Source organism: Triturus cristatus, chromosome 1_2 (assembly GCF_964204655.1).
Source record: "Triturus cristatus chromosome 1_2, aTriCri1.1, whole genome shotgun sequence".
Taxonomy (NCBI): Eukaryota; Metazoa; Chordata; class Amphibia; order Caudata; family Salamandridae; genus Triturus; species Triturus cristatus.
Genome location: NC_140580.1, coordinates 948225345 through 948252194, shown reverse-complemented (window position 1 = coordinate 948252194; position 26850 = coordinate 948225345). Strand labels below are relative to the sequence as shown.

General features: G+C 51.8%; 1 protein-coding gene across 1 annotated transcript in view; it reads left to right on the top strand.

The window, feature by feature from the left end:
- CDK5RAP2 (CDK5 regulatory subunit associated protein 2) overlaps positions 1 to 26850 on the top strand; it is a 723544-nt gene that overhangs the window by 232740 nt on the left and 463954 nt on the right. Inside the window, exon 16 of the mRNA XM_085609970.1 lies at positions 243 to 398. Coding sequence (XP_085466096.1) covers positions 243 to 398 — 156 coding nt within the window. The remainder of the gene's footprint in view (positions 1 to 242; positions 399 to 26850) is intronic.

Below are 26850 nucleotides of genomic sequence, written 5' to 3'. Positions count from 1 at the left end.
CATTCTTAACAACATTTACACCTGCCTTCTGGTTCTTCTCAACCTCCTGGTGTGCTTCAACATGGTCTCTTTTAGAGCTTTTTTGTTAAAAGCAAAAAAGAATGCCCAGTGTGCTGCCAAGACATGTTATTAGGAGAATAGGAGTGAGTATGGGGAGTAACTTCTAGTAATGTGTCTTTTTCTCTGTTGGATTAACCTGTGGTTATTTTTTGTAACATTTTTATTTTTTATTGTACGTTTAGGAACGTGATGGTGCAATTAAAGAAAAAGATGATGAACTTTTACAACTTATTAAGGAACTTAAGTGTCTTAAGAAAGTTAAAGAAGAGCTGAAAGAGAAGGAAAGCCTTATTTCTCAACTCCAGGATGCATTAGCAAAAAGGAGTGATGCATTAGAGGTAACTACAAAACGTAAAGATTTACAAAATGATGTAGTTGAAATAAATTTCAAAATGGCTAAATCTATTATTAAGAGCTTCTAAATAAGTGGGGGTCACCTTTGAGCCTCCAGAGTGCCATCGGTGGATCAGTGTTGTGTAGGGACGTCTGAGACTTGGAGCAGGAGGAAAGGAAGGGGATCTCTTTCTTTGATATGGTACAGCCAGAGACTTTACTGCAGGGGACTAGGATTACCCTAAACCTTGCTACAACCTTTGCCCCATGAGGACCAGGAGGAGGAGGGCGCAGAGCGTTGTAAAGCATGTGCCTCCTGCTATGTGGGGGACACAGACTTCTCTGCAGGGGACTATGTGTTCCATAAACATTCTACAAGCAGAGAGGGGCAGAGAGTCCCATAAACTCTGCTCGGGCAGAGAATGCTATTAAGCACGTGTGCGGATCATGCTGCACAGGATGCGCCTGGGCCTAGAGTGGGCCCGTTTGCAGGCCGGTCCGGATGAGGCTGTGCTGGGCCACCCACATTGGTTCTGGGATACTTTTTGTAAGGTACTGGCAAGGGCATTTAAATCGGCTATGCCTAGCTCCGATAGCCCCCAGCTTGTTGATTCTGACCCACCCACAAAAAGGTAGAGCCAGATTATCTTGATACGCCTTTAGTGTGTGTGTGTCAAGCAGCTGAGGCTAAATGAAAGGTCATAATTAAGACTTGCATGAGCCAATTCTTAATTGCTACCATTGGGGCCCACTGGCACTAATTTTGGGAGACTGGCAATTATTTTTTCCTCATTGTATATTGACAGTGAGCAAGAGAGGGAAAAACACACAAAGTTAAAAGACCAAGGAAGCAAAAGTGGGAAAAACAGGCACAAAGGGAGTAAACAGGGACCAGAAAGAGTGAGATAATGGGGCAGCAGCTTTTTGTAGTGGATTAAAGAAGCCTGAGGTTAATTCAGCACTACGCTGCCTTGGTATTCGGTGCACCTGTTTTTAATAGCCCTGCCAGAGCAGAGCTTTAGGCACCCACACTTATTCTTTTACAAATAAAGCACTGACATGTGCCCGCTGTTTGACTTCCTTGGTGCTCTCGAAAAAGAAATTAAAAAATTGACAGCAGCCCGGGAAAAAGACAATTCTGTGCATGTTTGCAGTATGCACCATGCTACATCATCTTCTGATTGTCCTAATAGTGGCCCTCTCACACACCCTTCACCCAAAATAATAATCCAGGATCTGCTATGTTACTTTTATTAGAAAATGAATCCCGTCCGCAAGAGTATGAAGAACAAGGAGGTAACTGTCAGCACACCTTAAATGAACAAGTGAACAAGAAAAGGGCAAATCAGACCTCCTGATAGAGATAGCATTCCTGTTATCTACTTACCACCTAAAGCATGTCCATATGTGTTGTTCTTGCTAATGATCCAGTGCTTGCATCCACAAAGTCTACAGCTAAGCTAAAAAACAAAATGTCATTGGCTTACTTATGCATGCAAATTTTAACATGGCTGACACCAACATCCTATATGTAAGAAGGGTGAGCAGGATAGGCAGCTGGAACCCCAGCCACCGTCCCTGATTCTTAATAAGTTCAAGCTGGGAGGAGCAGTTCCTTAACATCTTTGCTGGAACATCACTGGCATTTCCCCAAAATGTGTTGATGTAGATAGGCTAGATTATGCCGAGAAATATAATGCCATCATGCTCCAAGAAACCTGAGACATGCATAGTTTGTGCGGGATGGTTATCATAAATTCTGTATTCTGGCAAGACCCTTCTGCCATGGTCAGACTGGGGGAGGGAGATTTTCAACTATGTGAATTTTTATAATTTTTGTATGCATTTTTACTGGACTGGCGTGCAAGACTTCCATTCCACCAATCCCATTCCTGCCTCAGGTACTGAAGAAGATCAGAAAAGACTGTGCCCAAGTGATCTTGACTGGCCTGGACTGGGCCATTAGTAAAGTACCTGGAGCTTCTGAGGTCAAGCATCTCCTTTCTGATCAGGCTTCTACCTTGGGAGCACATTCTGTCTCAGCAACATGGCAGCATCCTGCACTTGAGTCATCAAAACCTACATAGCTATATGTTGAGATTGAGCGGTGGTAGTTAAATATGTTTGTCCTGCCCACCAAAATGATGGATGTTATACTTTGCTGCCAGACCCCCTTCGACCAAGTCTATCTGCCGTGGACACTGAGAAAAGGTGGTTGCCTGCTGTGGAGTCCTAATTATTGATCCCTTGTGCAGGCTAGACTTTATGAAGTTCTTTTGTGTGGACTTTTGTTAGACCAGTAGGGCTTTTCAGTTGCGACTCTCAAAGGTTGCTTGTCAGCCTTGCTAGCTTTTCTGTTCGCCTGACCAAGCCTCTTTATCCAAATGACTGGTTGTGATGCTTTTTCTTTTATAAAAGGATTAACACATATTAGACTCCCAAAGCAATTTGTAATGCCTCAGTGAGATCTCAACCTGGTCTTGAATTTCTTGATGTGCACGCCCTTCAAGTCTGTGCAGAGATCCGCCTTATGAGCTAAAAATGGTGTTTCGATGTTCTCATTGCCATTATGTCAGCACACTGCATGAGTGAATTGCAGGCGCTGTGGTAAGCTCCTCCTTAAACCATCTTTTGGCCAGAAAAGTTAGAGCTGACACTCAGATGTCCTTCCTTCTAAATGTTGTTACACTCCTTCTTGTTAGTCAATCGATCACATTAATGACTTTCTTTATGCTGCATCATCTCTTGACTGAGAGAAGGCTTCATCGCCTTTACTAAAGAGAGCATTGAGTTTTTACTTGGATCGGATGAAAGATCGGTTAGATGATTAGCTTTTTATTGAGTTTTCTGGGGTGAAACGGATAAGGTGGTTCAAAAAAGGTCTTTACCTATGTGGGTAGTCTCTGTATCAAAATCTGTTATCCCCTGGCCAATTTGCGAAACACTGAAGAGACTGAAGACATGAGGGCCTGCCAAGGTAGGTATGATGGCGCTGGCATGATAAGTACATCTGCCAAGCTGTGAGGTGGGCATCAATACATCGGTATGTTCTACTGCTTGGACAGGCAGGTGCAATGTAAAGGTAATTTTGCCCGCTCGGTCTGAGAGGACACAGACTCTCCACCTTTGCTAGGTATTGAAAATGAGATGAAATTGCGGTTAGAATTATCCTTCCGAAGAACAAGTTACTTACCTCGGGTAACGCTATTTCTGTTGATATTCAATTAACAACAGATTTCTCATTGCCCTCCCACCTCCCCGTTCTCTAAAGTGGACTCTTTAAAATCTTTAAAACAAAAAAAAAACAAGTTAGAGATCAGCACCCTCTCACTAACTATTGATCTACAGACTCTAGAAGTGAAAGAAATAGAAACTGACGTGACATAAGTGCACTGAGGTGATGCTTATATGTGCCTCAGCTATATCATTTCTGGGCAGTACATTTGGAGCTACACGGTGTCACTTGCTTGAGCACAGGAGCACTGCTGTGAAGTTTTCCTGATTGTCTTGTGCCTGGGGAAAATTTACATAGTGAGGAATATGTGGTTTGATGTCGTATCAACCAGAAACAGTGTTATAGAACATCTTTCTCCATCTAACAATAACTCTTGGGGGCTTATTACGATGTCGGGCGGAAAGCTTCCTCCTGAGAGTCGGAATCTTCCAGTCCTTGTCAGAGCCTTTCCGACCGACTCGTTCGAATTACAGTACGACCGCCCGATTACGATGTTTGTGGTCGGAAGGTAAACCGCCCGGTCATTCCGACTCGGTTCCGACTGACTCGCGGAATATTCCTGTCAGTTGGAACCGCACCGTAACCCCCTATGGATGGCGTTTCTGCCATCTGGATTACCTAGTCCGTTTTGAACAGCCTTTCCGAGCCAGCCTTTCCGACAGTGACTTTGGGGGCCTCTAACAGTGCCCCCTATTCCTCACGGCCTACGGTTGTTGGCCAAGGGGGTACCCCCCTGTAAAATCTGCACTTTGTGGAAGGCACCATGGAGTGCCTGCCACAGGGTGCAGGGTTTTTCACACACCCCATTTCCCCATAGGAGCTCGTGTTACGGCCGGTTCTTAGGGCGTAACACGAGCTCTCATCGGAAACAATGGGAATCCGACTGAGCAGTGTTTGGTTGCTTTGTAGTCTAACAGTCGAAACCGTCAAACGCAAATCGGTAGGTCCTGAATCCGAGTTGGTGTCGGGCAGAGGCTTTCTGCCTGACATCTTAATGAGCCCCTTGGTAGCAATAACCCTTGGTAAACTTCCGTAGGAAAGACACTGGCTTCTACTGCCTCTTTTCCACAACTATAGCTTTGCCACAGTCCGTGACATGGAGTTGCTAGGCACGATATCCTATACCTATAGGAGACAATAGCCACAATTATTTGCATCCAGTAGATGCCAAGTGGGTAGTGTCAAAGGAAATTCAGAGCAAAAGCAGTCCTCTGCTCTGTGTAGACGTTTCTACATTTAGCAGACTGGCTTCGGCCATGGGACACTAGCTGTTTGTGATGCTAAGCTTGGTTAAAATGTTAACCATCCAGACATGCTGCCCAACTCCTCAACCTACCATGCAGTGTTGATGATCTGTTTGCAAAAACGCCATCAGTGTCCTGCAGACAAAAAAAGCCCTGCAGACATAAAGTGTAAACTGTGGGAGTCAGTTTATCATGACATCCCACACCCTTTCTTGTTCCATGAGATATCTATGCGACAAAGATTCTTGTCCTCATTGTTGTTTCAGGGGGTGTTTGTGCTCTCCCTATAGTTATTTCCCAGTACCCTCAGACAGGGCAGCAAAGGTTCAGGCCAATCTATTGATACTGGGAGGAAGGTCCGTTCTACGATCGTCCCAGCAGAAGCAAGTCCGACAACATACAATACATCATCCAGCCACTACTCAACAGAGTTAGTGGCACCTTCAGTTGTGCCTCATGATGTAAAGACATTTTTGTCAGAAAGAAATCAAGAGACCAGTAGTGATAATGCGGTGATCCTATAATTAAATTAGTGAAAAACAGATCTCTATAATCTGTTAAACTGAGAAAGAAAAAAACTTCATTTTTGTCGAAAACATGTTAACAGTAAAAGCAATACAATTTCAACTAGATTTCCTAGAGAGGCTTTTAGCGTCTGTTTTTGGTACATCATGTTTCATTTAACTAAAGTTGATGGATATCACAGATTACTCACCTTGTGAATATTCCCAAGTGCCAGACTTGATCTAGAAACTCATAATGCAGTGCTCCTGTGACTCTGCACTGACGTTGCTCCACTTTTAAAATGATTTGTTAGGCACATATAAATGCCACTCATGCGTGCTGACATCAATGTCTTTTTTTCCACACCTTCAGATGCAGATCTGGAGCTCCGCTCCTTTTCTTCATTTCTTGGAGATTTTTTCTTACCAATTTCATCTCTTTAATTCTTCCAGTTTGCAAGGGAATGCTACCCCCTAATACGACAGGGTTTAAACATTGTAGGGGCTGTTTCAAGCAAATATCTGAAAGATGCCCCCCCCCCCTCCCCTCCCCCCCCTCCAAAAAAAAAAAAAGTATGCCTCTGGTGCTTGGGTTTGACTGGCGTGCTAGGACTGCACCCAGATGAACCTAAAAATCATCTGAGAAAGCAAAGCAAAGCTTTACAAGGCAAAACACCACAAGACTCCAAGCAAGTCCTGCTTCCAGGCAAAGTAGGGAGTGGAAACCTGCGGCCGCTCCTGAAGCCATTCTTCCGGCAGATTTTCTTCAAGGTCGAAATCTTTGGGAAATTCTAGAAAGAAATGCAAGAAGTCCAAGCGGGTCTTTGACCCTTGCCTCCACTTGTTCTCTAGAGAAGGTGCAATTGCATCACTGTGCTACCAGGTCTCTCCCTCATCCCTCCGAGGTGTTTATTTCAACCTTTTTCCTGATGCACCCTGGTTTCGCAGTCCATTTGCAATATTGTAGCAGGTGGAAGCATTCAGTGAGACCATGCTGCACATCCTCTCGTTCCTTTGGGCCCCAAGGATTTGAAGGGGTCTCCAACCTTTCCTGTACTAAGAGCTACTATTGTTCAATATAATGTATCACGAGCTACTATGATTAGAGTTTTATTACTGACCAGGTCAAGTTTACATTAGTGGCCCTAATATACAAGGTTACCTGTAGTGTGAGTGCACCAGGCTCGGTTCCCACCAGTGATGTAAACATTGCTTTGTCAATGTGGAATGCCTCTACATGGGTAAAACATAGCAGCCGTAGCAGCAAGGCCCCAGGCACCAAGTTACCATTAGTTATGTCCCCCCAAACATCTGTGTAGGAGTAATAAAAATGCATGCCTTTTCGTCTTAAAAACACCCTTTTCGATTTTGGTATGCATATTTTAATTCACCAACAAAACGCTTCTAATTTGGAAGGCTGAATTGCACACAGGAGGTTGTACGACGGTACAACGCATGCAATTACTTTGCATGCCTTTGACACGCATTTTTTACCGCAAAAATGCATTTAAAACGCATGCCAATACCACGCATTGTTTTTATATTTAGAAACAATGTATTTGTGGTGGGAGACCCCCGGACTTACCTGAAATGCCTGGTATAGGAATGCGTTGTAAATACATTTTCGGGGTAAACAAAATCGTGCTAAAAATGTGTGTTGAATGCTTAGGGAGGTAAAAACCTCGCTGTAAAGGCTGTTTCCCCACACAGGAGAGCTACTTACGGGAAGCTGGAGCACTACCAGCAGCTCGCGAGCTACTCATTGGAGAAGCCTGCACTAGAATGTTACCACACATTAATATACAGACACAACACTAACTTTTTGCCCTGGAGTGAGCCCTATGGAGTCAACTTTGGGGGTGATGGAGAAGAGTTTGCCCCAACCCATGATGAGGATAACTGGTCTATAGCCCTACAAGATGCCTGTGGGTTGGATGCCCCACCTCATACTGGCTTGGTCCCCTCCTCCTCTGCACCAGCAACTGCGGTAAGTACATCCTTTCACGACAGTCATTAGGAGGGCTGCTGAAATCCTCGACCTCCACCCACCCACGATGAAGATAAAAACGAATGTTACTGAGGTGCTTCAGCTTGGGCAGTCAGTGACCGAACCCCTTCTACCCTTCAATGAGGCCCTCTCTGATACGCTCTTGAGCATGTGGGTTAAGCCATGTTCTGACCCTCTGGTCAGTCACCAGGTCACACGCAGCAATGGGCCAGCACCAAGCGGCTCAGATTTACTTAACTTATCATCCAGTTCCTTAGAGTTTGGTAGTGCAGACGTCCATCAGCAGAGTGACCCCTAACTCCTTTCCGGCTACTCCTGACAGTGTCGAAAACATATGGAAACATTTGCCAAGAGAATGCTTTCATTGGCCAGCCTTGCCCTGAGGTCATTCAACCGCAGCTGCCTCTTACGATGTTACACCTATGCACATTATTGATGAGATTTTACCAGCAGCGCCAGAAGACTTACAGGCTTCCTTGGCTCAAACCATTCAGGAAGGCTAAGATCCAGCTAAATACTCCACCCGATCAGGCCGAAACACCACTGATTCACTAAGAAGTGCTTTTGGGACAGGCTTGGTGTTCCTGCACCACCAATGGATGAGATCCACAGGCTTCTCCAGGGTATGCAAAAAGGCAGACTTGACCCTTGAGTATTTTAAAGAGAGCCAAGCCACTGGCTGTAGGAAGCTGGCTCTGTATATACGATACCAAAGTGAGGTATAGTGTGCACAGAGTCCTGTGGATCCCCAAAGGTAGGCAGAGGTCAAGTTAGAGAGCACCTCACTCTCTATTTGTGGTAGTGTGGTCGAGCAGTAAGGCAGTATCAGAGGACAGTGTTAAGCATTTGTTGTACACACTCAGCACACTCAGTCCAAAGCAAAACCAAAGGGGATGATGGACGGAGTGTTGAACATTGCAAGCACTCACCCCCAGTCAACTGATCTGGGTTTAATCCATCATCATTCTTTAGCTCACTCCGCCACCCCAGTTCAGACATGGTCATATGCAAATCAGTCTGACCCTGTGCCTCATGGGAACAGTCCAGCCCAAACTGCCAAGCCATGTCTTCCCTGGACCGGAAACAAGCATCCTGGGACCGGTTTCTGGCTAATCAGCCGTCTTCAGCCAGGCTAGCTTGAATCCAGTGGCAAAGTGAGCAATGGCCCCACGTCTGGGCATACCCTGCCAACTTAGGGCGAACAAAGCAAAACCAAAGGGAATGATGGACGGAGTGTTGAACATTGCAGGCACTCACCCCCAGTCAACTGATCTGGGTTTAATCCATCATCATTCTTTAGCTCACTCCGCCACCCCAGTTCAGACACATGGCCATATGCAAATCAGTCTGACTCTGTGCCTCATGGGAACAGTCCAGCCCGAATTGCCAAGCCATGTCTTCCCTGGACCGGAAACAAGCATCCTGGTACTGGTTTCTGGCTAATCAGCTGTCATCAGCCAGGCTAGCTTGAATCCAGGGGCAAAGTGAGCAAGGGACCCACGTCTGGGCATTCCCTGCCAACTTAGGGCGAACAAAGCATTGTCACCTCGAGTGGGACAGGTATGCGAAGATGTGAAACCCCAAAACCGGTCCTAGGATGCTTGTTTCCAGTTCAGGGAGGACCTGGCTTGGCAGTTTGGGCTGGACCATTACCCTGGTTGCGTTAGTGAGTAGGGTTCCCCTGTCCTTTCTCTTTCGGACTGTACCCATGAGGCACAGGATCAAGACTGATTTGCATATGGCTGGGTTCAAACTGGAATAGCATGGTGCGCAAAAAAACGATGGATTTAGGCCCAGATCTCTGTACTGGGGTGAATGTATGACATTGTTCTGCATTCTGTCCATCAACTGTTGTTTTTGCAGTACACACTCAGTCAGCAAATGAATTCACACATTCAAAGACTGAACTTCAAACCAATTGTTTTTGTATAAAAATATTCTTTTAGTTGTTTTATTTTCTAGTACCAAGCAAGCCTGGCACAGGTAAGCAATAAATACTTTACAGTAGTAATGCAACTGAAATACAGTTTGAATGATAATTTCCTGAAAACAGATAAGTAAAATCGTTTGTTAGTATATGCAATTTTAAAGATTTTCTTTAATTTCTCAAACTCCACACTTAAAAACTTTTCACAGAAAAACAGTCAATGTTATCCTATGGAGGAAAATAGTGTTATCGGTTTTGAGGTAAGCATTTGGTAGTGGGAGTCGAGGTTCTGGGGGTAGACTCAGGCAACCCCCAGGGTCAAGGATACACTCTCGTTACACCCTCAATGGCACTAGGGAGGCCGGGTGCAGAGTGCTGAGGCCCAATGTTATCCACTGGGGGATGGGGGCCTCCGTTGGTGGCTGCCGGCAAGCAGGCCACTTGGTTGTGGGAGCAAAGCTTCTGGATTTTAGCTCAGGGCAAATGGGGAAACAAAGTAGCACCAAAGTTGCACCCTCTGCGGCACTAGGGCAGGCGGGTGCAGGGTGCTGTTTCATTGTCGGGCGCCTTTTGTGTATCAATGGGGAACCTCCGGTTTGCAAAGGCACTGCAGGCTCGGGTACGAATGTCTTCTGGGTGCGACCACAACTTCGAGATGTAAGTTGGGAAGTTAGGGGTTGGCTAGGCACCGTCGGTTTGGACACACAAGGCCGTGGGGCGTCGGGTGCAGGGGTGCCTTTTGGGGTTGGATCGTCTTACCAGCTCCTGGTTGCGGTTAGGGGGGCCTTCAGGATTTAGGCAGCAGGCGTCGGCTGGAGGCTTGAGGCAGGTCAGGGGTCGCCGGATCTCAGGTCCGGATCGCCGGGGTGACCTCCTCGTGGTGTTTGCCCACTCAAGCTTGGGCCGGGACGCCGGATGCAGAGTGGGGCGGATTCGCGGTGTCCGGCCGGAGCCAGAGGTTGCAGATGAACAAATCTGGTGTTCACAGGAGACAGTCTTTGGGGTTGAAGACAGGCAGGTCCTCCGGGGTTTCCGAGGTTGCTGGCTGCAGGACACACCGGGATTTCGCAGGAGCAGGTTCGAGGTGAAGACAGGCCGGTAGGGCTGGGGCCAAGTCAGTGGGTGTCTTTCTCTTGTTAGCTTTGGCACGGCTGTTAGGTCCTTCTTTTTTTCTTGTTGCAGGTTCTTGTCTGAGGAAGCAAGGTTCAGGGGTTCCCCTAAATACTAGATTCATGGGCGTTACAGGTAGGTAAAAGGCAGGGACCAATGGGTCCCTTCTCTTGGGTGGGTACACCTCCTATCATGCCACCCTCCAGTGGGAGGGGGGCATGAGCCTGACCCTGGTTGGCGGAGTCCCCCAATCTGCAATATGGCGGGGACTGGGAGTTGTGCTTCACCTCACCTTCCCCACCTGAGGGGTGGAGTTGGCAGAGGTGGGCACACCTCTCTTCCTCACTTGTGTTTCCTGCTGGTTCTCCCGCCCAATGTGGGGATCAGAACCAGTGGGGGCCAGTTGCTGAAAGCAGCAAGTGGCCTGTGAAGCTCACAAAGGCGTCACCACTTTTCTGACCACTCATCCTACGCCTGAGAGCCTGGATATCCAAGCTTCGACGTCACAGAGTGCCTTTCCCACGGCTCCGCCGGATAAGGACTCTAAGAAGCTGGAACAGTTCGGTAAGCGGTTGTTCTCTTCGGCCAGCTTGGGGCTGCGGTCGGTGAACACCGCCTGCCTATTGGGCCGCTATTCCCACAAGGTGTGGGATACAGTTGCACAGGTGTTGCCTCAGTGTCCTGAAGAGACCCACGCTGTGCTGTCCCAAGCTGTTGCCGAGGGTAAGGATGCGGCTAAGTTCGCCATTTGGTGTGGTTTGGACACCGGAGACTCACTGGGTAGGGCGATTTCTACGACTGTGGCGCTTCGTCGCCACGCCTGGTTACGATCTACCGAGTTCTCGCCAGATGTCCAAAGCTCACTCATGGAAATGCCTGTTTGGCGATAAGGCCGACAGTGCACTGGAGCGTTTTAAGGGTTCGCGGGCCACAGCCAAGTCCTTGGGTCTTTCCGCAAAAAGCCTGGCCACGCCTAGTTTTCGTTCCTTTTTTGTCCACGGCAGAGGCTCCCAGGCACGTTCCTTCAGCAAGCCTGTGCAGAACCAGCCTCAGCGTGGACGCGGCTGCCACGGGGCGGGTCTGGGAATCAGCGCGGGGGTCAGCCCACCTCCTTCCACGCTGCTTCTACCTCCAAACCTTCCTAATCCGAGCTTTGTTGAGCACCCCACGCTAGTGGGTGGCAGGATCCTCCACCACCACCACCCCCACTGGCACGGTATCACATCGGACAAGTGGGTGTTGCAGATCATCCGCAAGGATTACTCCCTTCCCTTTCAGTCCTCCCCTCCAGCCATACCACCTCGGTGCCATCGCATGTAGGGGGAACACTTGGTACTTCTCCAGTAGGAAGTCACGGCCCTCTTTGCCAAGGGGGCCATCTAGTGCGTTCCTGGGCTGGAAGTAGGGAGTGGTTATTATTCCCACTACTTTCTGATCCCCAAGAAGGACAAAGGGGGCCTGCGCCCCATCTTGGACCTCCGGAACGTCAATCGCTTCCTCCGTAAGAAGTTCAAAATGCTGACTCTGGCTCAGGTCGTGGCTGCCCTCGACCCTGGAGACTGGATGGTAGCGATGGACTTGCAGGACGCATATTTTCACATCCCCGTCCTGCCGGCCCATCGGCGTTACCTGCGGTTCACGGTAGGCCCGGAGCATTTTCAGTTTGCCGTGCTCCCCTTCGTCCTTACCAGCTCCCCTCGGGTGTTCACGAAAGTGATGGCGGTGGTCGCAGCTCATCTGCACAGGTCAGGGGTGTCAGTCTTCCCCTACCTGGACGACTGGTTGTTGAAGGCAGACTCGCCTCAGGCAGTCGTCTCCCACCTTCAGACTACGTCCGACCTCCTGCATTTGCTGGGGTTCTCCATCAACGTGCCGAAGTCGCACCTGAGTCCCTCTCAGAAGCTCCCCTTCATCGGAGCGGTTCTGGATTTATCCTCCCGAGCAGCGAGTCCGGGATATTCAGGCTATGATTCCGATCTTTCAGCCTCTATCCCGGGTTTCATTCAGGATGATCCTCCGGCTCCTGGGCCTGATGGCCTCTTGCATCCTGCCCGTGCAAAATGCCAGATGGCATATGCGGGCTCTGCAGTGGGACCTGAAGTTCCAAAGGGCACAGCACATTAGTGCAACCTGTCCGATCATGTCCAGATCTCAGAGGGCACTGCACTACAATTGCAGTGGTGGCTCACGAATCGCGATTGGGTCACTGGCCGATCCCTCTCCCTTCCCCAACCGGAGCACACAGTGGTGATGGATGCGTCCCTCCTGGGATGGGGTGGCCACTTGGGAGAGGCAGAGATCAGAGACCTCTGGTCTCTGGCGGAGTCCCGGCTCCATTTTAATCTTTTGGAGCTTCGGGCGATCCGACTTGCACTGACGGCATTCCTTCCCTCTGTCCGGGGAAGTGTGGTGCAGGTGTTCACGGACAACACCACCGCCATGTGGTATTGCAACAAACAGGGCGGGGTGGGGTCCTGGACCCTATGTCAGGATGCTCTGCGCCTCTGGACATGGCTGGAAAACAAGGCATCACCTTGGTGGTTCAACACCTGGCAGGTTCTCTGAACGCCAGGGCGGACAAACTCAGCCGCCGGTGCTTGATGGATCACGAATGGCGTCTGCACTCGGACGTGGTGCAAGGTCTCTTTCAGCAGTAGGGAGAGCCTTGGTTAGATCTATTTGCCACCGAAGAGAACGCGCAATGTTATCAGTTCTGCGCGTTGGAATTTCCAAGGCGGCACTCGCTCGGTGACGCTTTTCGTCGCGAGTGGAGTTGCGGTCTGTTGTACGCCTTTCCACCTATACCACTTCAGCCCAGAATGCTGAAGAAGATTCGGCGCGACCGGGCCCAAGTCATCCTTGTGGCTCCGGATTGGGCGCGAAGATACTGGTATCCCGAGCTACTCCGCATGGTGATCGATCACCCGATCCGACTGCCTCTTCGGGAGGATCTTCTGTCGCAGCAGCAGGGGACGGTCCTCCACCCGAACCTGTCCAGCGTCCACCTCCATGCGTGGAGATTGAGTGGCGACAGTTGACAGCTTTCGATCTTCCTCCCGAAGTCTGTGATGTCATTCTGGCAGCCAAGCGTCCCTCCATTAAGACTGTATATGCAAGTTTGTGGCATGGTGCACAGCGAAGTCTGTGGATCTCCTTTCTGCCCATCTTTCTGAGGTTCTTCTGTTCCTACTATACTTGGCCCAGCAGGGCTCTGCTCTGGGCACTATCAAAGGTTATCTTTCGGCCATCTCCGCCTTTCTGAGGCTTCCAGAACAGCCTTCTCTCTTTCAGTCCCCGGTTGTTAACCGTTTCCTGAAAGGCATTACGCATTTCCTCCTGTGCTGTTCATAATACCTCAATGGGACTTGAACCTTGTCTTGACCTATCTGATGTGCGCTCCTTTTGAGCCCCTTCATAACTGTCCTTTATGTCTTCTCACTCTAAAGACGGCTTTCCTTTTAGCTCTCACCTCTGCCAGAAGAGTGAGTGAGCTCCAGGCTCTTTCTTCCAATCCTCCTTTCCTTTCTGTTCATCCAGACAAGGTGGTTTTAAGGACCCGTCCTTCTTTTTTGCCAAAGGTTGTCACGCCCTTCCACATCAGGCAGACCATCACTTTGCCCACCTTCTTTCCGCTGCCGCATCCTTCGAAAGAGGAAGAGAGGCTCCACCGTCTGGACCCAAAACGTGTGCTCTCGTTCTATCTGAAGCACACACGACAGTTCCGGGTGGATGACCAGCTCTCTGTTGGCTACGTGGGCACCAAAAGAGGTTGGGCTGTGCACAAGCGGACCATCTCTCTGTGGGTCGTTCTGTGCATCAAAGCGTGTTATTAGTCGGCTAAGAAGGAGCCTCCTTTGGGGCTGCGTGCCCATTCTACCAAGGCGACGGCAGCCACTACTGCCTCGGGATGCGGCGTCCCCTTGCAGGACATTTGTCAGGCAGCTACGTGGGCCTCGCTGCACACGTTTACCAAGCATTACTGACTTGACAGTCCGGTCCGGAGAGACTGCTTCTTTGGCCATTCTGTTCTCCGTGACTTTCTGGTGTAATCTCTTCGCAGACCCACCACCGGGGTTGGTATTGCGGGGTTATCTATTCACTAACGTGTCTCTTTCAGATGCACAAGTTACTACTTGTGTAACGATATAACTGTAAGAGACATTAGTTAATGATAGATTCCTCACCGCCCCACCCATCCTCCCCGTTCTGCAAACTGATTTCTAGGGTTAAGGTTATCCCTTTCAGGGCCCTAGTTTCTTGGCACCAGTGGTCGGTTTCTTGCATGGCTCTGCTTTCCTGGCGCGGAAAGTCGTGTACAGAACTGAGGTCAGCACACATGGGTGGCGCCTAAGTAGTCTCCGTGACGTCATCTCGGCGCTTACGAGGCCAGCGACGGACGCAGAGCCGGACGACGCCACCTACTGATGTGCAGGGGTACTGCTAGCAAAACGTTCCGGATCCAGTCTGACGCCTGGGGATATTCGAAGGTAAGGAATCTATCACTAACTAATGTCTCTTACAGATATATCATTACACAAGTAGTAACTTGTGCATCAGCATTCTCCAATTGTGAAAGCAGACGCAATGACAGTGTTGACCTAGGTGCACCACACACCTGCATCTGTACGAGTACATCTGCCAGTAATTTTGGGTTAAAGGCCGAGGCCAAGACACAGCACAGTTTTTATGCAAATCGTGGTTCAAGTATTCCTGAATGGCATCATACATTTCAGTTCACAATAAGTGGGCCACAATCATTCACCACATACACTTTCCACAACATCCCCACTTTCCACAACATCCCCTGCTGTGCCTGCACCAGCCAAGCAGCCTGCTCCCTTCCCAGTCCTCTGTGCCACAACCAAAGAGGGAGCTGAGATATATCTTGTGACCGCCAGTATATCCAGCAGATTAATTCTGTAGTAGGGGATCTCTGTATATAGTCATAATCTAGCGAATAGTCCCGCCCATGTGCGGGGACCCCGGAGAAATAAAAAGTAATCTCTTAAGGTGTCAACTCATGCAGACCTGCATCCACCTTTAAGAGAGAATTTAATTTAAAGACAGATAATGCAGCCTATACCCACAGGCTACACTGTCCAGTACTTCAACTAGAATTCCACCAACATCCACAAACCGCACTGCCTGTCCAGCTTTTCTCCACAAGGGAAAAAAACCCCTGCCTCTCCCAGCAAAAGCCTCTGGAATGATAGAGAGAAAGGAATGGACAGACAAGCCCCATAGGCTGCCATTATGTGGCTCAGAACAGGATACTGTGCCTTTAAGAAAACTTTCCAGAACTTTCCCAGTATCCCAGAATGCACAGCAGGTCCCTTTTACTTTCAGTTCTTTTTTCCGGCTCCTGCTAGCAGGACCCTGGAGCATTGAGCTCTCCCTTTTCAAGGGTTATTTGTTACTTTTCAAGTGTTAGAAAGTCCTTTTTCCTTCTGGTGTTATCAGCATGACTGGCTTGTTCGACAAGTGTCCTGATTGTGAAAGAAAAAAGGCGAAGTCAGACACACACAGGGTGTGCATTGTCTGCCTTCCCCAGTCCCACGTGCCTGAGGAGTGTGAGATCTGCCGCTCTTTTTCAGCCAGGACCCTGAGAGAGAGGAAGAAGATCAGGCTCCAGGTCCTGGAGGACAGAAAGCTGAAGGCACGAGGTGGGTCTGGAGGGGCTGATTCTACCCATGCTGAGGCCTCTGGGGGGCTCCCCAGGGGCAGGAAGACCAGCAAGCGTCCCCACTCCCCGTCGATGTCGAGGGCGTCGACGGGGATGACTACGGTCTGTTCGCCATCTCCCCAGGGCTCTGGGGAGAAGCGGCGTCGGCGATCGACGTAGAAGGAGCTGAACAGGCCGCCGTCGACGACATCGGCATCTTCTGCGACGATGCCGTCGACGTCGCCGTCGAGCCATCGGTGGCGGGATCAGGCCCTGCGTCGGCGCTCGCCGTCGAGGGGAGAGCGCCGCTCGCCGTCGGCGGAGAGGCGACGGTCCCCGTCGAGGCGGTCGCCGTCGAGGCGATCGACGTCATGGAGATCGACGTCGAGACGATTGCCGTCGAAGAGATCGACGTCGAGACGATTGCCGTCGAAGAGATCGACGTCGAGAAGACGATCGACGTCGAAAAGACGATCGACGTCGAGAAGACGATCGACGTCGAGGAGGCAGCCGTCATCGAGGAGGTCGATGTCGAGACGGCACAGGGGGAGCCCTGACTCCAGGAGCAAGAGGGGAACGGAGTCGCCGGGATCGGGGTACTCCGTGGTGTATACACCCCCTCAGAACCCTACGCCATCGCCACCTCCGCCACCGCCACCACGACCACCGACTCCTCCTCCTCCTCCACCGCCACCGCCGCATCCACCGCCACCGCCACCACAGCCGGCGTCACCACCTCCACCTCCGCGTTCTCTATCACCTCGCACTCCGTTGGGGCCGCCTGCAGTTCCACCGCGGTCGGTCTCCCTGCCCAGGTATCCGACTCCGCCGCAGGGGACGCCGAGGCCGCGACACCCACGGTCGCCGGGCCCGGCTAGACCGTCGGACAGGCCGAGGCCGAGGAGGTCGCGCTCCCGCTCCGCCAGGAGGAGAAGGTTGCGGAGCCATAGGAGGTCGTCGTCGTCGTCATCAGGACGGCGCCATAGGAGGCACAGGTCCAGGTCACGCACACGGTCCTCGGCCAGGGACTTCTCACCGACACTGTCGGACTCACCAGGGACTAGGGTGTCTCCTGTGGACGATCTAGTCTCCTTCCAGGAGGTGCTGCTGAGAGGGGCAGCCAAGTTGGGAATCACGGTGACGGTGCCGACACCCACGACGTCCGTGATATTCGAGACTTTACACAAAAAACACATGTCTCGTCCCCTGCTGCCTCTAGTGCCGGGACTGGTGGAGCCCGCGTTGGAGTTGTTCCTCACTCCCGCGGTGACGAAATCCGCCCCCTCACGGCTCCTGAAAAAGTATCGGGCCCCGGACTCGGACCCTGCTTTTTTAAGGATGGACCCGAAGCCGGACTCTGTCATCGTGACGGCGGCGAGGAAACAGCATGCGACCGCACCTTCATCGACTGTTTCGCCCGACAAGGAAAGCCGATGGCTGGACTCGGGGGGCAGGAAGGTGTGTGGGACCGCGTCTACCACCATGAAGGTGGCGAGTGCGGGGGCGCTGTTGGGACGTTACGACCGGGCCCTGTGGGAGTCCCTCCAACAGTATGCGGACTTGCTGCCCCGGGACAGGAAGGAGGACTTCCTGGAAACGGTGCGAGAGGGGATGCTGGTTTCGAACCAGGTCATCAGTGCGGCAGCGGATGTCTCCTTGTTGGCGGCGCACTCTTACTGTCATGGTGTCCATCAGATGCGTCACTCTTAGTTGCGCCTGACGTCGCTCAAGCCAGAGGCTCAGCACAGAGTAGCCAATCTGCCCTTCTCGGGGGAAACCCTGTTTGGAAAACATGCGGATAATGAGATGGCCCGCATGAAGGCGGAGGCGGAGACCCTGATGGCTGTCGGGTTGGAGAAGGCCGAGAAGAAGAAGCGCCCGTTCCAGAGGAGGTTCGGGTCTACGGGCAGAGGGCGTGGGCAGGGTTCGGGACAGCAGCAGCAACAACAGCAGGGTCTCGGCCCTGAGCGACTACTTCCCCCTCAACCGTTACCCACTCCAGTGGGGGGAAGCATTCAATTTTTTCCGGCAGAGTGGAGAAAAATTACTCAGGACAAGTGGGTGCTGAATATTGTTTGCAATGGATACAGTCTTCGGTTTATCAGCCCGCCTCCAGCGATTCCGCCGGTAAGCTCTCAGTTTCAGCTGCGAGAGCTCCAGGCGGAGGCAGACATCTTGTTGAGAAAAAAGGCGGTAGAAGAGGTACCTCTGTCTCAAAGGGGAAGAGGTCTGTACTCTCGGTTCTTCCTCGTTCGCAAGAAGGACAAGAACGAGTTCAGGCACATTCTGGATTTGCGACAGGCAAACAAGTGGATTCGCAGAGAGATGTTTCGCATGCTATCGTTGCATCAGATTTACCCTCAGCTGCAACGGGGAGACTGGCTCTGTGCCATAGATCTACAGGATGCGTACTTCCATGTGCCCATCGCACGGAAGCATAGGAAGTTCCTGCGATTCCAAGTCGGCGCCAATCACTATCAATACACAGTACTGCCATTCGGGCTAAAGTCTGCGCCCAGGACCTTCTCGAAGTGCATGGCGGTGGTGGCGGCACACCTGCGGAGGAACAAGGTGTTTGTCTACCCGTATCTGGACGATTGGCTGATCAAGGCCTCATCCTTCTCGGAAGCGCAAGAACACTTCCGGTGGACGTGCGCTCTCTTGCACAAGCTGGGGTTACACGTCAACATGTCCAAATCGGTCCCGACTCCGGTCCAGTGCATACAGTACCTGGGAGCCTCCATCGATAAGCGGTCAGCAAGCGTGTCTCCTTCGGAGGAGAGACGGTTATCACTCCTTCGGAAGGCTCAGGACCTCAGGACTGCTCCATCGACGACAGTGAGGAAGGTGTCTTCGCTGCTGGGATCGATGGCCTCCTGTATCTTCCTCACGCCCACGCACGGCTGCACATGAGACCACTGCAGGAGTGCTTGGTGGATCAGTGGGATCAGAAGACAGGTTCTCTGGACGACAAGATACGGCTGTCTCTACATGCTCTTCAGTCTCTGAAGTGGTGGTGTTCGGCGGAAAACCTCCTCAGGGGGGTTCCCTTCCACAAGGACATTCCCACGAAGAGTGTTGTGACGGATGCGTCTCTCCAAGGCTGGGGAGCGCATTCCGGGGACTTGCAGATTCAAGGAAAGTGGTCCCCGGTGGAATCGACGTACCACATCAATTTCCTGGAACTCAGAGCTGTCTTCCTGGCACTGAAGGCCTTCCTTCCGTCCTTCCAGACCAACTCGCTGCTGAGCAGGGGTTATTTTAGGAGTGTAACTCCCTTACCCTGACTAGGAAGAAGGGTCCATACTTGGACAAAGGTGCAAACCCTTGCCAACTAGAGACCCCCATTTCTAACATTGGTTGTCAGCGGTGAGGATAAGACTTGCGTTTACACTTGACTTACAGTGATTGGGGTGCACCACTACCATATCGCAGACCATTACGTACCACATACTAGTTCTTTTTCGCCTATTTTTGTTGATCGTGCTAGTTTTGCTGCTTCATCATGCCGGAATCAAGAGCATCATCCGTTGCATCCCTGGAAATTGCCTTTGAGAAGGATAGGTTGGAACTCTGCAATTTTAGGGAATTGAAATCTATTTGTAAGAATCTAAAAGTCCAAATCAGAGGCCTCACTAGGAAGGACGGGCTGCAAAAGGCAGTGAGGGCCTGGGTAGCAGCCAGAAATGCAAGTGGGCAATCTGGTGAGCCTAGTGGAGCGGCGGAGGGGCCTATTTCTGGGGTGGATGTGCTTTTGGGAGGGGGGAACCCTTCCGGCTAAGTAGCAGTAGCCTGTACTCAGAAGAGCTGAGGACAGACGGGAAGCGAGGAGAGTAGTAGCAGAACTAGAGAAGCTTAAGTTAGCCATGGAAGAAAAGAGGATGGTGTTAGATTACAAAATCAGGATGAAGGAGCTGGATCGAGAGAGAAGACCCAGCTCAGATGGTGGCAGCAACTCGTCAAGACAGGCAGACAGAGTCGTGCACATCCCCAAGAATTCAGACAGGGAGTTCAAGAAGGGGGGTGACATACAAAGGTGGTTTCAGGGGTATGAGGCAGCAATCCATATGAATGGGGTCCCTGAAGAGAATTGGGGGGCAGGATTGTGGCCTCTCTTCCTTGAAGAAGCAAGGGATACTCTAGTAGCTTTGTGTAAGGGGTATAACCTCACCTATCCAGACATGATGGACACCCTCCTCACTAAGTATGGTCTTACTTCTGAAAAATACAGGGATCCGTTTAGGTCCAGTAAGAAGTCTGATGCCAACATGTGGTTGGAATATGTGGATGTGTTACCGATCGTTGGATGGCTGGGTGAAGAACAGTCATGTGACAGATTTCCAGGGGCTCTACAATTTGATTGCATGGGAGCACCTGTCCAGTCTATGTTTTGCATATCTGCGCCAGCACCTAGTTGATAGTAAGCTGGCTGACCCCAGGAAGCTTGCTATAGAGGCGTACCACTGGATGAGTACCAGGGTCCACAGGAGAGCGTTTGGGGGAGACTCAGCCAAAGGTGGGCAGGGTCCCCAGCAGAAAAGTGGGGAGGGACCAGGGTAAAGCACAGGAGTTCTCTAAAGGGCCCTAAACTAACACCCAGGGTAAAGGTTCCCATCACCCCGGAGATAAGAAACAAGGGGTCTTGTCAGGAAAGTCTGCTGAGACCGGCCCCCGCAAATGTTTTGCATGTGACCAGGTGGGCCACATTAAGGGGGACCCCAGGTGCTCCAAGGGGGCACAGCCACCCACCGGTGGGCAGTCCAAGGTGTTGGCTAGTGTAGAGCTTGGGGACCCCGCAGAAATGACCCTCGTCTCGACAGTGAGATGGTCCCCGGAACCCAGGTGCCCCCTAACAACAAGAAATACAGCACCTGGGTGACCATCAACGGGCGAAGGGTAGAGGCTCTCAGATATACCGGAGCCAGTGTGACCTCAGTCCGATGTCACCTGGTCTCTAAGGAGCAGGTAGTCTCTGGGGCATTCCACCAAGTAATTGCAGTAGACAATTCAGAGCGCCAGTGTCTGGTGGCGCAGGTTCCCTTCGAGTGGGGGGAGGAGGTCTCGGGTCCCTTGAGGGTGGTTGTGAGCCCTTCCATGCCTGTCGATTGTCTGCTTGGTAAAGACCTGGAGCAGTCCTTGTGGAAGGATGTTGAGCTCAGGTCTCACTTGGAGAGGCTTGAGTTGCCAGAGTGGGCCTGCGTGTCCACTCGGTCAATGGCGGCCAGAGAGGGTGATCAGAGGGACCCGGAGCCTGAAACAGTGTCCCAGGTCCCTGCCAAGAGAAAGGGCAAGGGGCCCCTGAAGTTCCCACGGCCCGGGAGGAGGCGGACCTTGAGGGGGACGCTCCGGTGCCTACAAGGGAACAGGTAGCCAAACTGGGGGACATCTCTGAGCTGACCCATTGGCAGCAAGAGGGGGGTCCCACCAGGGAGGAGCTCTGCTGGGATCCGAAAGAGTGCCCTTCTCTAGAGGGTCTGCGGCGGCAGGCTGCACCCAGGCGACTGGTGATCAGTCCGGGTCACATTGTATCTTCTGGGAGAATGATCTCCTATATAGCGAGCCTAAGGTCGCTGAGCCTGGGTCAGCCCGTGTGCTGGTGGTACCCCAGCATTTCATGACCTTCCTATTGGGTCTGGCTCAAGACGTGCCTTTGGCAGGACATTTGGGGAAGGACAAGATCTTTGACAGGCTTGTCACACACTTCTTCGGGCCCCAGATGCAGAGGCAGTCGGATGTACACTGTCGGTCTTGCCAAACTTTCCAGGCAAGTGGTAAGAGTGGGAGGAAGGTCAAAGCTCCTCTTCAACCATTCCCCGTTGTCGGGACACCCTTTGAGAGGGTAGGGATGGACATAGTGGGCCACTAGACCCCAAGACAGCCATGGGCAACAGGTACATCCTGGTCTTGGTGGACCATGCCACCCGGTACCCGGAGGCAATCCCTCTCAGGACAGCGACGGCGCCAGTGGTGGGCCGGGCGTTAATAGGGATCTTTTCCCCAGTGGGGTTCCCCAGAGAGGTGGTTTCCGACAGGGGGACCAACTTCATATCCAAGTATATGACATCCCTGTGGAAGAAGGGTGGTGTTACTTACAAGTTCACCACTCCTTACCACCCCCAATGTAACGGTCTGGTAGAGAGATTCAACCAGACCCTGAAGGGCAGGATCAAGGGTCTAACCGCACCCATGAGCCGTAAGTGGGACGTCCTCTTGCCATGCTTTCTCTTTGCCTACAGGGAGGTACCCCAGAAGTCTCTCGGGTTCAGTCCCTTCGAGCTTCTGTACGGTCACCCTGTGAGAGGACCTCTAAGCTTGGTAAAGGAAGGTTGGGAGGCAGCTCCCAGGAAAACTCTCCAGGAGGTGTTTAGTTACATGCTGGCCTTTCAGAACCAAACTGCCTGCTTCAGGAAACTCGCTCAGGAGAACCTAGAAGCAAGCCAGGAAGAAATGAAGAAGTGGTATGACCAGAATGCCACTCTGGTCGAGTTTCAACCTGGACAAAAAGTGTGGGTCATGGCCTCAGTGGAACCTTGTGCGTTACAGGACAAGTGGACTGGACCGATTGAGGTGGTGGAGTGGAAAAGTGAGGTCACCTACCTGGTCGATTTGCGAGCTCCGAGGAACCCTTTGAGGGTCCTCCACGTGAACCGCCTCAAACCCCACTTCGAGAGGTCCTGTCTTGGCGACAGATGACGGGGCGGAGGGGGAGAGTGAGCCTCTCCCAGACCTCCTGTCTGCCAAGGAAGGTGATGGGTCAGTGGACGTGTGATCCTCTGCCCGACACTGACTGCCGAGCAGCAGAGCGACTGTCACCGGTTGCTGGGGCAGTTTGCCCCGCTGTTCTCCCTGACCCCAGGTGTTACTCACTGGTGTACCCATGACGTGGACACCGGTGACAGCCCTCCTGTGAAGCACAAAACTTACAGGTTGGCTGACCAGGTCAAGGCCAGCGTCAAAGAGGAGGTCTCTAAGATGTTGGCGTTAGGGGTGGTCGAGCCGTCTTTCAGTCCTTGGGCCAGCCCAGTGGTCTTGGTTCCCAAGGCTACTGCGCCCGGTGCCACACCACAATTGCGATTTTGTGTGGACTGCCGTGGACTCAATGCCATCACCAGGACTGACGTCCACCCCATCCCCAGAGCTGATGAGCTCATTGATCGGTTGGGAGCTGCCAAGTTCCTCAGCACGTTCGATTTGACGTCTGGGTACTGGCAGATTGCCTTAACCGACAGGGCCAAGGAGAGGTCCGCATTTTCAACCCCAGAAGGACATTACCAGTTCCGGGTGATGCCCTTTGGGTTGAAGAATGCCCCTGCCACCTTTCAGAGGTTAGTCAACCAGGTGTAGGCTGGGCTGGAGGATTTCAGTGCCGCCTACCTGGATGACATCACAGTGTTCAGTTTCAGCTGGGAAGAAAACCTGCAGCACCTCGGGAAAGTGTTGAAGGCACTGCAGAAGGCAGGCCTCACGATCAAGGCCAGTAAGTGCCAGATCGGGCAGGGTTCGGTGGTGTACTTGGGGCTCCAGGTAGGAAGCGGGCAGGTGGCGCCCCTACAACCCAAGATTGACACCATTCTGGCTTGGGAGCCCCCGAAGACCAAGACAAAGGTGAGGGCCTTCTTAGGACTCACCGGGTACTACAGGAGGTTTGTTAAGGGATATGGCACCATTGTTGCCCCCTTAACAGATATGACTTCCAAGAAGCAGCCAAAAAAGGTGATCTGGACTGAGTCCTGCCAGAAGGCTTTTGATGCTCTGAAGGCCGCCATGTGCACGGCATCCGTGCTCAAGGCACCCGACTTCTCCAAGGAATTTGTCGTGCAGACCGATGCTTCAGAGCACGGGGTGGGAGCGGTGCTCTTGCAACTGAACGAAGAGGGCCTAGACCAGCCTTTATTCTTCCTTATCCGGAGACTACTCCCCAGGGAACAGTGGTGGAGTGCCATAGAAAGAGAGGCTTTCGCTGTGGTCTGGGCGCTGAAGAAGCGGAGACCATACCTGTTTGGGACTCACTTCCGGGTTCAGACCGACCACAGGCCCCTCCGATGGTTGATGCAAATGAGGGGTGAGAATCCGAAACTGCTGGGGTGGTCCTTCTCCCTAGAGGAAATGGACTTTACTGTGGCACACCGTCCTGGCACAGAACACGCCAATGCAGATGGTCTATCCAGATTCTTCCACCTTAGTGAAGAGAACTCCCAGGCGAGCGGGTAGTTCTCCCTACTTTCAACTGGAGAGAACATGTGTTAGACTTGGCATCTTTTGGCGTGTTTCCCCTGAGTTTTTGCTTTCTGACCTCCTGGTTTTGACTCTGTTTTAGCTGGCGTAGCGTTTCTGTGCACTTTTCGCACAGCTGATCAGTGGTAAAGTGCAAGTGCTCCTGTGGTAAATTGTGTTATGGATTGGTGTTTCCATGATTGGATGTTTGGTTTACTTGTCAGTCCCTAGTAAAGTGCACTGAGTATGCCAGGGCCTGTGAATCAAATGCTACTCGTGGGCCTGCAGCACGGATTGTGCCACCCACGTGAGTAGCCCGGAAAAGGAACCTCAGACCTGCCATTGCAGAGTCTGCGCAAGTTGTAACTGCCATGTCGACTTGGCCTGTGCACCCACTGGCCAGTCGCTAAAACCTTCCCTTTTCTTACATGTCAGGCACCGCTAAGGGTAGGCCCAAGATACCCCTGTGGGCAGGGTGCAGTGTATGTGAAAGGAGGGACATGCCCTGGTGTGTGTGGCATGTCCTGATTGGGAATTACAACCAATTTCGTTTTTCACTATTGCAAGGCTACCTGTTCCCCACAGGACAGATTGGGCAGTTTGTTTTGAACATCTTGTAAGCATAACGAGCCCTGGGAATTCGGTAAGAAAATAAAGTTTAGTTTACCTGAACTCAGAATCTAAAGATGCATCTTTTAGTGAAGGTGATATTTACATTTTGTGTTTGGAAATACCACTTTAGAAAGTAGGTATTTTCCTGCTCTGTCATCCCCTGTGCCTCTGCTGGAATGTGGATTGGCAGTCTTGGTTTTGGACGACAGACGGCTAGGATGCAGGAGTGGCTCCCGATAGTCTAGGTAGGTCAGGAAAGGGCTGAATAGACCTGGGCTGCGATGGGGGAAGAGGGAGGAGATTTCCTTGCACCTCAAAGGGCCTGGTCTGCCTCTGACAATGCCGTCTCCACCTCCTGCCAGGAAATCACACCAGAGAAGACATAACTGGCTCTGGCCGGGCACAGACACCCTCTGCCTGAAGGATCAAAGGATTTTTGGATACAAATACTGGGGCCCAGACCCCTGAAGTTTAGAACTCATCTGGATCAAGAAGACTGCCAAGTAGAAGAGCTGTGAGAAGCTGTGAGAAGGAACGACCACTTTGCTGGGTGCTTTGCTGGGCTGACCTACAGTGGTTGCTTCTGTCTTGGGCAGTGAAAGGCCTGTACTGGACTTTCTGCGACCTCATTTGTGAGTCTCTCCAAGGGCTTGAGGCAGAGCTTGCCCCCTGTTTATGAAGTCTCAGGAACAACAAAGACTTCAAGCTCTTCTACCCGCAGCACTGGGGACTGGGTGTTCTGTGCTGCACACAGAAGAAAACCAACTCGACGACGTCTACGACGACACTGCTGCCCCCGTGTCCAGACGTCACTGCAGAGGGCACTGCCGCACCCGACCCTGGTCTCACCCACGACGCCTGCTGACGCTTCCACCGAGCAACTGCTTGCACAGCGACCTGTGGGCACCGCACTCCGCACCGCCTCACTTCACACCGAAGCCTTAACACCGCTGAGAGCAACGCCGCACCACGACCCTGGTCTCACCGACGACACCTGCTGACGCCATCACCGAGCCGCTGCTCGCACTGTGACCTGTGGGCAACGCACTCCGCACCGCCTCGCTTCGGGACGATGCCGTGGCCTTCCTGCCGCCGCCACTTCCCGCTGAAATCGACGCCGCTGCTTGCACCATGGTTCGAGGGCACCGCTCGTAGTGTTACACAACGCACTGCCCTCATCCCACACTGCAGCCTTGGCCTACTGACGCCGGTGCCATCAACTCCACCTCATCAGCCGACGACAGCCCTTCAGCAACGACGACGGCGGTGCTTGCACCGCGACCTGCCAGCACTGTTACGAGCACCACCTTCATCGCGCACCACGACCCTGGTCTCACCGACGACGCCAACTGAAGCTGCCACCGAGCTGCTGCTCGCACCGCCACCTGGGGGCACTGCTAGCCGCACCGCTGCGCCTTGAACTGCAGCACCTGGCGCCCGCCGACGCTAGCGCTCCTGATTCCAACAGAAAGGAGCTCGACCTGCAACACGAATGACTTCAAGGGCCTCCGTGCCCTGCATTTCTGACAGGTACTGTTAGCTGGTCTTTCCGATACCGTAGCTGGTCTGCGACCCGGGGCCAGCCAGAACTGGGTGGATTTGTTGTTCACGACGCCGTGATAGCCCTGGATGGAGCTATCGATCGCAAGGAACTATTTCTAAAGCTTAATTTGACAACTGTAGATTTTTGAATACTGTATTGTGGATTTTTATCGTTTTTGGTCTTGTCTTAAAGTATATAAAAATATTGGTTATTTTTCTAAAACTGGTGTGGTGTCCTTTTGTAGTGTTACGCTATATTACTGTTGTATATGTGCAAATGCTTTACACACTGCCTCTAAGATAAGCCTGACTGCTCGTGCCAAGCTACCAAGGAGGTGAGCATGGGTTATTTTAGGAGTGTAACTCCCTTACCCTGACTAAGAAGAAGGGTCCCTACTTG